This window comes from Onychomys torridus, chromosome 21 (genome assembly GCF_903995425.1).
Source record: "Onychomys torridus chromosome 21, mOncTor1.1, whole genome shotgun sequence".
Classification (NCBI taxonomy): Eukaryota; Metazoa; Chordata; class Mammalia; order Rodentia; family Cricetidae; genus Onychomys; species Onychomys torridus.
The window spans coordinates 48,295,787-48,311,314 of NC_050463.1; the positions used below are offsets into that span (position 1 = coordinate 48,295,787).

The 15,528-nt window shown below is 45.1% G+C and overlaps 1 protein-coding gene across 13 annotated transcripts in view; it reads left to right on the forward strand.

Moving 5' to 3' along the window:
* Positions 1-15,268, forward strand: part of Kidins220 (kinase D interacting substrate 220) — a 90,423-nt gene extending 75,155 nt beyond the window's left edge. For 12 of the 13 annotated variants that reach the window (XM_036170751.1, XM_036170753.1, XM_036170754.1 and 9 more), the window contains 4 exons: positions 2,263-2,394; positions 3,969-4,067; positions 4,939-5,175; positions 7,854-10,910. In XM_036170751.1, coding sequence (XP_036026644.1) covers positions 2,263-2,394; positions 3,969-4,067; positions 4,939-5,175; positions 7,854-9,113 — 1,728 coding nt within the window. In that variant the 3' untranslated portion in view covers positions 9,114-10,910. Of the gene's footprint in view, positions 1-2,262; positions 2,395-3,968; positions 4,068-4,938; positions 5,176-7,853; positions 10,911-12,639; positions 12,701-14,810 lie in introns of those variants that run through there. The other variant, XM_036170764.1, reaches the window with a different exon arrangement.
* The last annotated feature ends 260 nt before the right edge of the window (positions 15,269-15,528 follow it).

Sequence of the window (15,528 nt, forward strand, 5' to 3'; positions counted from 1 at the left end):
TAAAGACCAACTTAGAAACAGGAGTCAGAGTGATCTGAACTCCTCCACTGAGGTGGCCTCTGCTAGGTGTCAATACTTTATAGCTTTCTGTTTCCTAACTAGTAAACTCTGCCATGTCCTGTTCGACTTGCTTGGCTTCCACCCACTAAACGATGACCATCGCTATAGTTGATAACCCGGTCACTGCAGCAATGGTGGCTGCCTGGTGGGGATTTTCTGTTTTTCTCTGCCTCGTTTAGTAACTGGAATTCTATAAGGAAAAGTTGTCTCTTCCTCTTAATTCACTTACTGAAGTATTAAGCTTTAAGGCTGGGAGTGGTGGCACATACCTTTAGTCCCAGCGCTTGGGTGGCAGAGGCCAGTGATCTCTGTGAGTTCAAGGCCAGCCTGGTGTACTTAGCTCCAGGACAGCCAGGGCTACAAAGAGAGATCTTGTCTCAAAACAAAAACAGAAACAAAAACAAATTTAGTCTTATCAGTAGGAATTTATGGATTTTTTTCCCCTGTGAGTTATAATCTATCTTTTGTTGATCAAATTCTACTTTTGTGATTTTTTTTAAACAAAAAAGAAAGTAAGCCAATATAAATATATTAAGAGCAAGGACACAAGTTAAAGGGTTGGATAACATTTAAAAGATTAGTTATTCACCAGTGAAAGAAAGTGAAAAGATGAACGAGCCTTAAAGAACACGCCGAGTTAGAGTGAGGCAGCACAGGTCCCACGTTGTGCGGTCCCTTTTATATAAAGTGTCTAAATGGACGCTTCAAACCCAGAGGTGGAAACCAGCTGGTTGGTTGTCAGGGACTAGGGCGGTGTTGAAGGGGTGACTACTAATGGAACAGGAGTTTCTTTTGAAGGTGATAGCTCACGAACTACGTAAACAAAGGTAGTCATCAAATTGTACATGTGAAGAGGAAGTCAGCATGGTATTTAACATTCACATAGTTGATAGTGCATAGTAAACACTGAATGAACACTGGCTGACTTACTAGGCAGAAAAGAGAGCTGTGTGCAGAGATAGGAAAATTGAAGTATGGAAAAACTAGTCTTTTGCTGTTAATATTTTAAAAGTAGTGCAACTCTGGACCATGTAAGACATGGTTTTAGAGTTAAATAAAAGTGAACTATATTTGATGCAATTTGTTCCAGGTCATCTGTTTCTAAGTTTTGATGTACCTGTGTTGCTTTTGTGAGCTAGGTAGAATCCCTGACTCATGAAGTCACTGCTCCTGCTGTCTGAGTAATACAGTTGCATCTGCCGTACACATGCATGCACATGCACGCATGCATGCACTCACACACAATGTATGGTCATGTATTTCTCAGGTAGTGGAACTATTATGTTTTCACATCACAAATAAGGTTTAGCTGTACCTAACAGGTGTTTTTAAGCTATAGGATAGCCTACTGCTTCTTGGCACTGTTAAAAGAGTCTGTAGAACATATTTGACACATTTATATACCTTCCCTCGGCTGTCCCAGAACTGGCTACATAGGTCAGGCTGGCTTTGAACTTAGAGATCTCTGCCTCTGCTTCCTGAGAGCGGGGAGTAAAGGTATGTGCCTCCACTCCCAGCCAAACTTATATTCTTGTAAGGAGGTGATGAATCTTATTTCTCATAAGAAGATTATGTTGAAGGGCAAACAGGGCAGACTAGAATGCTGTCATTTCTATTGCATTTTCTTTATCATCGTGGCTATAGCTTCCAGAACCTTTTTTAGAAATAGTTGGAGCAGAGAAAACAGTACATTTACGTAAAATCTGATGAGCTGCACTTTGGTCTGAGCCTGCCACTCCCTAGATATTCATTCTGAAAGCCTGACTACTGAGGCAGTGAGTGCACAGTGTTTTTAGGTTACTTAATTGTTTGATAGAGGCACTGGGAAATTATTCTTAGATGTATCTTTTGTATTCTACAAATAAAGGTCTGTAATTTTCTTCTGTTTTTTCTTGAGTTCTCTCCCTCTTATTGAAGGCAGTTCCCTTGTTTCTTAATCATTTGAAGACTTGATGGAGGCCTGGTCTGTAGGATGACCATCTTAGAAAAGTGTTTTGGGTCAGGCTGTCTCCTGTAATAAATGCTACTCACTACACGTCACATTAGCTGAGTCTATTTATTAAGGGCATTTTCTTAAATTCTATATGCACTGGCTGTGTTTTCTTTATTTCAGCAGTATAACGTAATGAACTTTTCTGTCACATGACCTCATACACTTCATATTAATGCTACTCACATGTGTGTTCCCTTTGGCTCACCTAGGGATCAGCCCCCACTGCATGTACAGCACTATTACTGAGCTCCATGACGGTGGATGTCGTTTCTGAGAAACTGAGACAAATAGAAGGCCTGGACCAGACCATGCTGCCTCAGTATTGCGCAACCATCAAAAAGGTGACACGTGCATTTACAGCTTACCTAGAGAACAGACTGAGTGCTGAAGACAGACCTTTACCCCAAGCCCTGCAATGCACCCCTGAGTGACATGGGGTGCTTACTTTTTTGGATCCTATAATTGCTCTTTTTTCTAGTTTTCTAAGTAGATTAAAGAAAGATTAGCTGAGTGGCAGTGCCCCTTAACACATGGTAAGTGAAAATAGAGTGACACGTGGAAAACACAAGAGCTTGTTCACTGTGGAGCAGAGAACATGGTGAGGCTACTTGGTACTCCCACAACCTTCCACGCACACAGTATGCAGCTCTACTCGAAATCTCTGGAAACTTTCTGAGCATGGGGATGAGTCTAAGTCCAATATCAGAGCCTGTTGCATGTTGAACTTGGTGCTGGATGCTCAGTGAGTACAGTCCAAATGACTGTCCCTCCCTAAGTGGGAATTGCTGCCCTCGGAAGCAGTGTTAGTCCCCAGCATCCTGGGGAGGATACCTGGCCTGCAGTGTGTGTTTGTGTGACCTCATAGTAAGTACAGAGTACAGTTCATTTCCTGCAAGAGGTCATTTTTGTGCCCTACAAGATTTATGATTGTGTTGTGTTTGAAGAACCACATGGGGTTGGGCTTGCAAGGCTGATGCATTCATGAAGGTTTTTCCTGCAAGTCTCATAGCTCCAGAGTCACCCTGAAGCTGAACAGTTATGTCTGGAGGCACAGGGAAGACATTGCCTGTATAAGATAGCAAGCCTCTGCTGCTATGCCCTTTGAAGAATTACATGCATTTATATATACCATGTAACTAGTCATAGCCCGCATGTGGTTGGAAAGAGTTCGACACATGTCCATCTTCTTATAGAGCTAATCTATGCCTATCCCTGTCTGTCTGAGTCAGTACCTCCTTCTCACGCACAAACCCTGCTGCAGGCACATGGTTAGTTTCAGGGAAGTTTGCTCTTGGTCTGCCATGGACAGGCTCTGTATGCTTATTCCTTTGGAATTAACCTAGAAATGGAACATTTTACCAAGCCTCAGTGTAAGTACTACCTCATTTTACCAGTTAGTAGTCAGGCTTTTTTTCTTCTTCATGAAATCAGAAGGCCACCCTCAAAATATGCTAGTGTTTCTCATTTGAATGCAGCTAGAATGACAGGGTCCTACAAAATTGTATGCCTATTTTATCCTAAGTTTAATAGACTGGGAAGGTAGCATCTGGACATTCTTTATCCATTGCAAGTGGCGAATCGGCTCATTAGATACACTTCATTTAGGTCTTGGTTGGCAACTAACACACTCACAAGATAGAAATTATTTCCCACCTATGTTCATATGAATATTTTCTCAGATTTGAAAAGCAAAATGAATGGTTTTGTTGCTACCCATGACAGAGCAGGTGGAAACATGTGAGAGGCTGGTTGGACCTGAAGTGTGGTTTGTTTCACTGAAATGCTTGACACTTAGGAAAATGTCAAGTGGTTTGTGTGGCCGAGGTGCAGCTCACTGTACTGCATGGAGAGTGAAGCAGACTTGAAATCAGCAGGAACTCAGGACACGTTTGATTTTGGTTTTGTTTTCACTCAGGCAAACATAAATGGCCGGGTATTGGCTCAGTGCAGTGTTGAAGAGCTGAAGAAAGAGATGAATATGAACTTTGGAGACTGGCATCTTTTCAGGAGCATGGTGAGGTTTTACAGCGTTAGCATACACAGCATTTTACTGTACTGTGTGAAGTTGTCTGCAATGCTGTACAAAGCCAGAACCAAGAAGTACTGGTCCAGACTGATAGTTCTCCATATTGATATAAAAAATATTTGCATTTTGTGTGTGTAACATTTTTCTTTTTTAGTCTTATTCCTTATTTGTATTCAGCCCAGTGTTGTGGGGACTAGTCATAGCAGCATGTGGGATCTTGTCCTTTCTGAAGAAGAAGCAATTCACCAGTTTTCCGTGCTTTCCTTGACCAGTTCCAGGCGGGCCGCTCTGAGCCCTGCAGGTCGTAACCTCTGCTGTCTGCCCTTGTCTATTGCTCCGTAGTAGCAGCAGTGCACATGAGCCCCTTTAGAACGAGCCCTACCTTCAACATAAGGTCACCCTTGGTGCTCCTCAGGTTCCATGTTGTCCCTCAGCTACTTCCAGCTGAGGCCTGATCACCCTGGCTCATCTTGACGAATTGTGTCAAATTGGTTTGCCCAGAATCCCTTGAAAACTAGCCTTCCCCATCTCACACTCACTGGCTCTGTGCACCCACTGGTGGCTTTGGCTTTGGAGCGGAGCAGTTTCTGCTGAGGTCAGCGACCTACCGTGCTAGAGCTTGCTGCTTGCTGCTGCGTCTCTGGTCTCCTTGGACGCACGCCAGTCGGATTTTGTGTTTTCTTAAGTTTTAAAATTTGTAAACTAATGCTGGTGCTTCTCTTAACATTACTAATAGGATTAAGGTAAGGTTTGGAAGAAATTCCCTGGACCGTCTTAGCGGGAAGTGTGCTTTTTCTGTAACTCTCCGGAGCCTCTGTATGTGGTTTGACAATGCAGATGATACTCCTCTTTTGTTAAGGTCCTGGAAATGAGAAGTGTGGAAAACCAGGTGGTCCCCGAAGACCCTCGTTTTCTCAATGAAAACTCCAGCGCCCCAGTCCCTCATGGGGAATCTGCTCGCCGTGCTTCTCACAGTGAACTGCCTCACACAGAGCTCTCCAGCCAGACTCCCTACACCCTGAACTTCAGCTTTGAAGAGCTGAACACACTGGGCCTAGAGGAGGGAGCCCCACGGCACAGTAACCTGAGTTGGCAGGTATTGGTTTTATGTTATTTTTCATGTGCTTGGAGAGTAAATGCCAATATGCTGGTACATTGAAGTGCTCCTTCAGAGAGCCCTGGTTGAGAACCTGGCTGGGCAAGAGGAAGGGTCATCTACTGAAGGGCCTGGGCTTATCTCAAGGGGAGGGTTGGTAGCGCACAGGGGAAGGTTAGGTCATTCAGAAACTGACAAAAATGAACTCAGTCACAGCCAACAGTGTAGATGGGGGCGGGTGTGGTGGCCACGCCTTGAATGCAGCGCTCAGGAGGCAGAGGCAGGGGATCTCCGTGAGTTTGAGGCCAGCCTGGGCTACATAGTGACAACGGGGCCGCATTAGGGTGGTTGCAAACCTGCCTTTCTGTCGGAGTTTTCCTGCGAGATTCAGCGTGGGAAACTAGCATCCCGCCACCTGCTGAAACCTTGGGTCTGGCTTTCCTTCACACAGGAACACACTACATACCACACTCTGGGGGGTCCAGCCCCCACCATTATTTACCCCAGGGACTCTTGAGAAATGAGGGATAAGAGACTTAGTTAGAACTAGAGGGGAGAGAAACAGAGAGAAAACACAGGATAGACTCGGGTGAGCGTGGATCCTTAGCCACCAGCCCAGAACTTTAGTCCAAAGGTCTATTTATAACAATGCCAAGGGGTGGAGCAAAAGAGCTCCCCTTGCTAGTTACAGTAACCTGGTACCCAGGCCCGTGGTCCAATCAACCTCTATGCGGACCTGCTGGGTACAGCCACCAGGAACCTGAAAATGGGCTCCTACAACACTCAGGTTGCTCAGGCTGGGCTTCAGCCCCTGGGCTCAAGTGATTCTCCTGCCTCAGCATCTCGAGTGCTGGGACCACAGGCCTGCACCACCGTGTGGGCTCCACACACATGTTCTCTGTGGGTAGATCTTAGACAGGTGCAGGCATCAGCAGGAGAAGCTGCCCTTCCTCACCCCACTGTTAAGGGCCTCTGCCTGTCTCCCTGTTAGCACAGTAGTGCCACACCTCCCTTGTTCTTAGCCTTTGTTCTCATAGTAGTTCAGGACCAGGGCTGGCCAGATGGCTCAGCAGGTAAGGATGCTTGCCTCATCCTGATGACCTGAGTTTGACCCCTGGGACCCATGTGATGGAAGAAGGACCCACGTCCTTCTCTCCTTGTCCTCTCTCCTCCATACACATCCCCAGGACACACACACACACACACACACACACACACACACACACACACAGAGTAATAAATATTATCAATACCTAGAAAACCTTTGCATATATAAATTACTATAAATAGTTAAATAGAAACTGAAAATGTTTCTAAATACTTTTAAGTAATTACAGGTTACCATAAATAACACTTTTACAAAAAATTACTGTTTTTGTTTTTGTTTTTTTTTTCGAGACAGGGTTTTTCTATGTAGCTTTTTTTGGAGCCTGTCCTGGAACTCACTCTGTAACCCAGGCTGTCCTGGAGCTCACTCTGTAACCCAGGCTGTCCTGGAGCTCACTCTGTAGCCCAGGCTGGCCTTGACTCACAGAGACCCGCCTGCCTCCACCTCCCGCATGCACCACTGCCGCCTGGCTTTTTCTGTTTTCTTTTCGAACAAAGAAGTCCAGCGAGAATGGGAATGTTTTGCACATATCTTTACTGCCTGCCTCCCACCTCCTAGACAGCGCGCGCGTGCGCGCGCGCACATACACACACACACACACACACACACACACACACACACACACACACACGAGCTCTGGAAGTCCACTGGGCACTCCTGTGTGAATGAAGGAGGAAAGACACAGAGCACCATCGTGTCCTGCGGAATGCAGCTCAGAACCCATGGGTCCCCTGCACAGGGCGCACACAGCACTTGAGAACAATTGCCTTAGGAGGTAGAGGGAGGCACCATCCTTCTGGTTTGGGGGCATCCTGTGGGCGACCTCCTTCCAAAGGAAAGGCGGTTCACCCCTATGTCTTTGTTCCAGCCCTTCCTGTGGTCTGTTCCCAAGTTCCCCGATGTTGTCTCCTCCATTCCCTGCTTCTTTTTCCTAATCTGTACTTTTAATTGCTCATTTATTAGCTTTCCTCAGATCTAAAACAGCTGGGACCTTGAAACTCAGTATCAGAAACTAAACTTAAAAGTATCCCACTGTGCCTTTCCTGCCCAGCTGACCCACAGCTTCCGCCTCTGCTCACCACAGACCCTGTTATCACCTTTCCTTGCTCCATTTTAAGAACATTTTTTCCCTCTAAATTAGATTTGACAGGAACTTCCTGTTATATATCTGAGATGATTTCTTTTATCAGACCTTGAAGAGTTGAATATTTTGTTTTTGAGATCTTCTTTATCTCTTCTAAGAGGAATTCTTTCTCAGTGGAGGTGCTTTCACCTTAAATAAAATAAAAACTTGAAATTACTAATAGCAGTTGTTCAGATGACTTGTACAACCTGAAATAGTTCTTTTAAATATAAACAGTAAATTAATGTTGCTAAAATTTATAAGCTAATAACAATTATTCATAAATGTATATCTTTGGTTAAATTGTTAGGTCAAATTTTTCTAAGACCCTGGTATTTTGGTAACTTTTAAATTATTAGTGTGCATTTGTGTTTCCTAAGCTGATGTTTATTATGTCTTTTTCCCCTTCTTATTTGAATTCTTAAATTTTTTTTTCTGTCTTCACAGTCACAAACTCGCAGAACCCCAAGTCTCTCGAGTCTCAATTCCCAGGATTCCAGTATTGAAATTTCAAAGCTTACTGATAAGGTGCAGGCCGAATATAGAGATGCCTATAGAGAGTACATTGCTCAGATGTCCCAGTTAGAAGGGGGTACAGGGTCGTCAACAATAAGTGGCAGATCTTCTCCACACAGCACATACTACATAGGTCAGAGTTCTTCAGGGGGCTCCATCCATTCTACTCTAGAGCAGGAGAGGGGGAAGGAGGGTGAGCTGAAGCAGGAGGATGGGCGCAAGTCATTCCTGATGAAGAGGGGGGATGTCATAGATTACTCCTCTTCAGGGGTGTCCACTAGTGATGCCTCACCCCTGGACCCCATTACTGAAGAAGATGAAAAATCCGACCAGTCAGGTAGTAAGTTGCTCCCAGGAAAGAAATCCTCAGAACGGCCCAGTCTCTTCCAGACAGACTTGAAGCTTAAGGGAGGTGGTCTGCGCTACCAGAAACTGCCCAGCGATGAAGATGAATCTGGTCCAGAAGAGTCAGATAATACCCCACTGCTCAAAGATGACAAGGATAAAAAAGCTGAAGGCAGAGCAGAGAGAGTGTCCAAGTCTCCAGAGCACAGTGCCGAGCCAATCCGAACATTCATTAAAGCAAAGGAGTATCTGTCGGATGCCCTCCTGGACAAAAAAGATTCCTCAGATTCAGGAGTGAGGTCCAATGAGAGCTCGCCCAACCACTCCCTTCACAACGAAGCGGCAGACGACCCCCAGCTGGAAAAGGCAAATCTCATAGAGCTGGAAGACGATGGTCACAGTGGGAAGCGTGGGATGCCACACAGTCTGAGTGGCCTGCAAGATCCAATTATAGCTCGGATGTCCATTTGCTCGGAAGACAAGAAAAGCCCTTCCGAGTGTAGCTTGATTGCTAGCAGCCCTGAAGAAAGCTGGCCTGCGTGCCAGAAGGCCTATAATCTGAACCGAACACCCAGTACTGTGACTCTCAACAACAACACTGCGCCTGCTAACAGAGCCAACCAAAACTTCGATGAGAGGGAAGGAGTCAGGGAGACGTCTCAGGTCATTCTGAGGCCTGGGCCCAGCCCCAACCCAACTTCTGTTCAGAATGAAAATCTGAAGAGCATGACACACAAGCGAAGCCAGCGTTCCAGTTACACGAGGCTCTCGAAAGATGCGTCTGAGCTGCATGCAGCCTCCTCGGAGAGCACGGGCTTTGGAGAAGAGAGAGAAAGCATTCTCTAAGGAAAAGAGAAGTGAAGTAGCATTGTCCCACCCTAAGGACGAGCCTGTCATGGACTTTACATTGATCCGTCACCATTATCCATCACGTCCATGCATCTGGTAACCCATAGGTGGTCAGGCCCGTGGGAAGCACACGTCCTCTGTATAGCAGAGGGAAGTCTGAGACAGGATGGCCACCAGTCATCGCCATCATCACCTGCATCATGGGCAGTTTAAAGTCTCACCGCCACCATGATGCCCTTCCCTGGCACACAACTGCACAGATTGAGGAGAAACAGGCTGACTATAAAAATAGGCCAGAAGTGTATTTAAAGCTGAAAGGCTTAAATCACAAGGAAAAAAAAAAAAAACCTAGAGATCTCCTTTATAAAATATTCATGAACATTTTAGGGAAGGTACAGTGCTAGATGAAGCAGAAACCAGTCTTCCTGTTAGAGTTTAATCTTGGTCCAGATTTATAGGTTTTAGAGTAGAGACCAAAAGTGAATGCCTAGCATGTGGACAGCCAGGGTACTATATAAGACTCATTGCCTTTTAAAGAGCTCTTAGAATTTAAGTAGAAAACACACACTGCAGAGGGTGATAAAAGCTGATAAGAAAGTGAGTCAGTGGAACCCAAAGCAGCGGTCCCGGGCCGCAGTGAGTTGTTAGCAGAGCTGGAGGAGGGCAGTATATTCCTGGGATGCTCTCTCCAGACCAGGCCTCTGCCTCTGACACCTGTGCCCTCAAAACCATCTTGGGCTGTTCTGCAACTCCTAAATTATGCATCTAACCTAGCTTAGCTTGTGGCTAAGAAAAAAAAGACAATTTTTTTTTTCAATGGTTCTGGTGATTAAACGCAGGACCTCACCAATGCTAGGTAAAGTATGGCTGTGCTACATCCCAGCCCTAAACACGAGTCCTTTCCCTGGAGAATGAATTTGTTTATCAGGAAATTGTTACATTAGGAGGGTTGGTGACGATGACCCTAGACCACCTATAAGCAAATATTTGATTAAGTCACTGCCTTCTGTAACAAAGCAGTTGGTTTCACGTAGCTGTTCCTAAATGAGCATTTTAATTCTGGGAGAAATGATTTAAACTGCGGGGTGGTTTTACAAAGAAGCTTAGAAGCATACAACATAGCAAGAGCCCAGAGCCAGAGCTGGTGTGACCCTGATGCTGCACCCCACGTTATTCTCAGCCCTACAGACACTGAAGTGTCATGTAGGCTAGAAGTGTGCCTGTCATCATCATCATGTATCAAAACTGTTGTCATCTGAGCAGAGCTGGTTTATGTAGTCAGTCAGTCAGTCCTAGCAGTATGTCTTGAGCCACAGCTTAGGCTTGTAGATGGTCAAGTCGCAGGCTTGGTGTTTGTTGAGATGGCGTCACTGACTGGACCTGTGTTGTTTACGTGACACTGTGCTGGTGGCTGCCCCGTGCTCCAGTGCCTGGCTGTTGGAGTGTCATTGAGCATTTTCATGAAGTGCATATGATGCATGTTCTTTAACAGGTATTTTAAGCATTAAAAGCAGCACGATGCTACTGACATTATGCATTTGACTACTTATAGTGTTTATTAGTTTGCAATATCATGTAATTGGTCCTTCAGAAGTAGTTTGGTTTCTTTCCAAGTGTGTGGCTATAGCTCCCAGTCACGGGAGGACTTTATTTACACTGTCTGTGAAGTCATTCCTGGAGTGCCAAGTGCACACGTAGACTAGGAGCAATAAAGAATTGCATGCCATCCCGACTCATGGAGTTTTATTCACTATAGCAATGACAATTCACATTCTGATTAAAAATTAAAACATGGTCTGTGTGTCTGTTTTGTCCTCTGACTGGTTTGTAGATTTACAGGTCGTGAAGTTGACAGAGTGGTCCAGACAGCCCTGTTGTCCTTCCGAGGGAGGTCAGCTCTGAAGTCCCGGTGCCTAACCAGTGCTTTCTTGAAGCCTTGGCATCCCAGAGCACATGGCACTGTAGCTGGGTAGTCCATTTCTGTAGCTGGAGGCAGACGATCCAGAACCCTGCAGAACATCAGTTTATTACATGAACATTCTGGACAAACATCCTTTCTCTACTGGCACAGAAATTGATGGGCCAGATGGGTCCTGAGTCACTGTTATCCCCCTGAGTCTGCATGTCAGTGTGTGTCTGTGTCTACTTATAATGCATAGCTTAGTCTGATTCACACACAGGCAAAACTCTGCATTGAGCTGGATGAAATAATAGAAAAAGGAGCCCTAAACCCTGCCCATCTCTTAGATTCTGTTACTCAGTCTTAGGTGCTATGTGCCACATTAGCTCCACCTTCAGCCATAGAGAGTGTGCTGATGTAGCATCCTAACACTCACTGTGGCCTTCTGGAGGTTTACTTCTGAGAGTATCTGCAGTCCTGGCTGTCCTGGAACCTGCTCTGTAGACCAGGCTGGCCTCAAACTCAGAGATCCATCTGCCTCTGCCTCCCGAGTGCTGGGATCAAAGGCTGTGACACCATGCCAGGCAGTACTGGTATTTCTCAATTGAGTCAGGTTCCCCAGGGCTGGATGGTTAAGGATCGGGAATCCTACGCTGTGAACTTTAAACTTTGCTGAGCATGGTGACCCAAGCCTATCATCCCTGTGCTCAGGAGACAGAAGCAGGGGGTTCAGGGGTTCAAGGCCAGCCTCAACTACACAGAGACCAGCTTGGGCTATATGAGACCCTACCTCAGGAAACTAGCAATACCACCGGAAGCATTATTTTCCATAGCATGAGAACTTGTTTTCCTGTGTTACTTTATATGGTTTTAAATATAGTCAGAATAATTGTAGTTGCCTAACCAGGTAATTTTAGAGTTGTATTTGCTTAAATCCTCATCCTGAGAATTCAAGCTCATTCGCATATTCTAGTGCTACAGTAAAATAATTTATGACTAATTTTTTCTTACTAATAATTAGAAACTTTTGAATGAAATTACATAGTTTTTTTTTTCCCTTTGGTTTGGCTAAGGTACTAACAGACCACATAATTTTTGGTTACACCAGGAATTCTCAGCCTCTTTAGAAATATCCCTAAATTAAAAACAACAACAAACCATGAATTCCTGGCTAACTCCTGACTAGATTGCCATACTTAACCAGGAAAAGAGACTAGAGGCCCCCTTTAATTAACGGGTGAATGACCTTGAAGGATTAGGTAGGAGGGTGCGAGAACAGTACCATTTTGGGCTACTGTACTACCAGCCCCAGCCTGCTTTATTCCCCCATCTTTCCTGGGCTCAGCAGACACAGCGGGAGAGAAAAGCAAATGGGGACATCCTCCTGCCTGGGGCAGGTGAGCCGCCCAAAATGAGTGTGCTTCCCTACTCAAGCTGAAGCGTAGGCTGGAGTTAACACAAGTAAACTGAAAAGTAGAAATTTAGCTTGGATAGCAGCAAGCCGGCTGCGGACAGTGGCTAATTGGCTCGTTGCTTAGCCAAGGTTGAGAATCCCTGGTTGAGACCAACGAAGTAGAAAGCAGCTTTCAAGTCTTACATACTATTAAACCCTTTCCTGCCTAGGGAGAAAATGCCGTCCCTGTGCTAGATAGACAGCGGTTGAGAAGATCCAGTTTAAACTGAGGTATGTAACGAACTAGTGTTCCAAGTGAGGAGCATCGGGAACAGTTGCCAGAAGTTGACCACTGTCAGCCCTCACGGTTGAAGAGTTTTTAAAGGAACGATTAGCACCCCTTGCTTGCTGTGAGACTGTGTCTCCTACAACTGTCATATTACACCCATGAAGTCTCACGTGACTGCCTCAACATGAGCTGAACAATGTCCAATGTCTTTACATTAGACATGCCAAAGTGGATTTGGGGGTGGGGGAGATCATCAGGCCTCCACCCTACACAGAACCACAGGCAACTAAGTGCTGAGAGTGGGACAAGTTGTTCATCCAGTACCAAATAGCCTGGGAGACAAATACAAGTACCATACAGACCAAGCAAGTTTTATCTGCATTTAGGAATGCATAGTTATATACATATATGTATGTAATAATAGTTAATGAAAAATAGAGACCATTGCCGGGCGGTGGTGGCGCACGCCTTTAATCCCAGCACTCGGGAGGCAGAGGCAGGCGGATCTCTGTGAGTTCAAGGCCAGCCTGGACTACCAAGTAAGCCCCAGGAAAGGCACAAAGCTACACAGAGAAACCCTGTGTTAAAAAAAAAAAAAAAAGTTTGGAGGGAGGAAAAGGAAGGAGGAAATGATGTAATTGTGATTGGAAAAAAAAAAAAAAAAAGGTAGCAAACAAACCACAGCCCTGGCCTGAAGGTCCTCTGGCTGTTGGCCAAGGCAGGTGGAAGGTTTCCCAGGGGCGTGCTGGATAGCTGAGCTGAAACCCCTTCTGAGAGGGGCCTCAGCGGCTGGGGGATGGATGAGCACTGTTCAGGTCTCCCAGGAGAGTGAAGCATTTTGGAAATGAATGAGTTTATAATAGAGACATTGATGAAAAGGAAGGGCATCTCCTGTGTTTCTTGACTCGGGATAGGATTCCACCCTGGTATTCCCATCAGAATGCCAGGGCTTCCCCCACGATGACGGTGCTGCTGGGAACACTGTCCCCAGCCCCCGGAAGGGCCAACACTTGGAATCTGAAGTATGGCATCTCCTGGTGCATGTTGCTAACGATGAAGTATCACTAATGAAGGGCCGTCTGTGTTCCCAGACACACGGGTGGGGTGGATGGCTCTTGAAAAGTCTGGAATCCGGACTGAAGTGAAGACCAACGTAAATTAGTGAAAATACAAAACACACAACACAAAGCAGTATGAAATGTTTTAACACAGGCAGTGTTACTGTTTCAAAACACAAAGTATTATGAATCTGTTGGTGCGGGGGTGGCCTGTGGTCATTGACTAACAGACTACTTGCCAGACTTACTCTGCAGCTAAACATGCCCTTTTAGTGTTATTTATTCCAAGGATGTGTGTAACACAAATTCCTAAATGGTCTTTTAAATGGTTTTAAAAACCCGGAGCCAGATATTGGGGTAAATGCAGAAGGATCAGAGAGACAAAGGAACAAGCCAGTGCCACATCTCACCTCACCAACTCCAGGAATCCTCTGACTGAAATCCTGAGTCCTCACCCGAAAGGCTTCAGCCTGGAAAAGCCTCTAGCTGAAAGGGGTGCTTCTGTTGAAAAGCCTTGAGTTCCTGTCTCTTCACGCCTTATATACCTTTCTCCGCCAACCATATTACTTCCTGGGACTAAAGGCGTGTGCTTCCCAGTATTGGGGTTAAAGGCGTGTGCCACCACTGCCTGGCTCAGTTTCTCTCCTAGACTGAGTGAGTCAATCTCATGTAGCCAGGGTGGCTTTGAACTCACAGAGATCCAAACGGTCTCTGCCTCCTGAGTGCTAGGATTACAGGTGTGTGCCACCACTGCCTGGCCTCTGTGTTTAATTTAGTGGCTTGTTCTATTCTCTGATCTTCAGCTAAATTTTATTATGGTACACAATATATCAACACAGATGTGTATTAGGAGTCATTTATTGCAATCCAGAAAAGCATGGACCGGCATATCAAAGTGAATTACTAAACCATTGAGACATGAATGAGTGAAATCATACTCTCACAACATAATGTGTGTCCTTATTCCTAGTAAGAAGTTATCTGAGGTCATTAAGCTCTTGATTATTCATGACCATTTTCTAATTTTATCATATTTACCTCCTTCTCTTTCAAGGCAACAAGGGCTTAGAACCTTAGTATTCTGCCCATAGATCAAGCAACGCTCCTTTCTCATTCTCCTGGCAGCTCGGTTAATTTCCCCATCTGGCTTCCTCACCACGTATAAGGGGTGAAGAAGACACAGCCACCACTGTAAGTCCTGCCATGCCTTCGGCCAGAGAAGAATGTGTCACCCAGATTCCTCTGTTCTCTGTAACTGTAGGGTTTAAGATAGTTGTTAATGAAGTATTACTTTTATGAGATTTTAGGTTAAAAACCCAATGTATAGAAAAAATATGTAAATAATCTAGCTTCTCCTCTTATGTCCTGTAGCACGTTCTTGGTCAGGTAACTAATAAAACATTAGATATTTTCAAAATTGTCAGTTTTGACCCTTGCAAGCTGTATTTCTTAGAACTTTTAGAAGGCATGCTGTTTTACTTGATGTGAATTAAACTACTTTGAAAGAGATCATTTTCTTTCCGGATTCTGTCTTTTCTCCATGTCTTGCCTATGTTCTTTTCAGCCCTTTTTCTTTCCTTTTCTTCTTCTTTTTGTCTGTTTCCTTAGAGATTGCATTATACTCATCCTGTTTTACCACAAGACGTTGATAGCACAGTAGCAGGAGAGGAGACTTCTGTACGGCCTTTTAGATGAACCTGATTGCGGGTAACCCAGGGCAGTGGACAGAAATTTCTGTGAGTGAATGAGGCAGATCTAAACTAGGTTGGTAA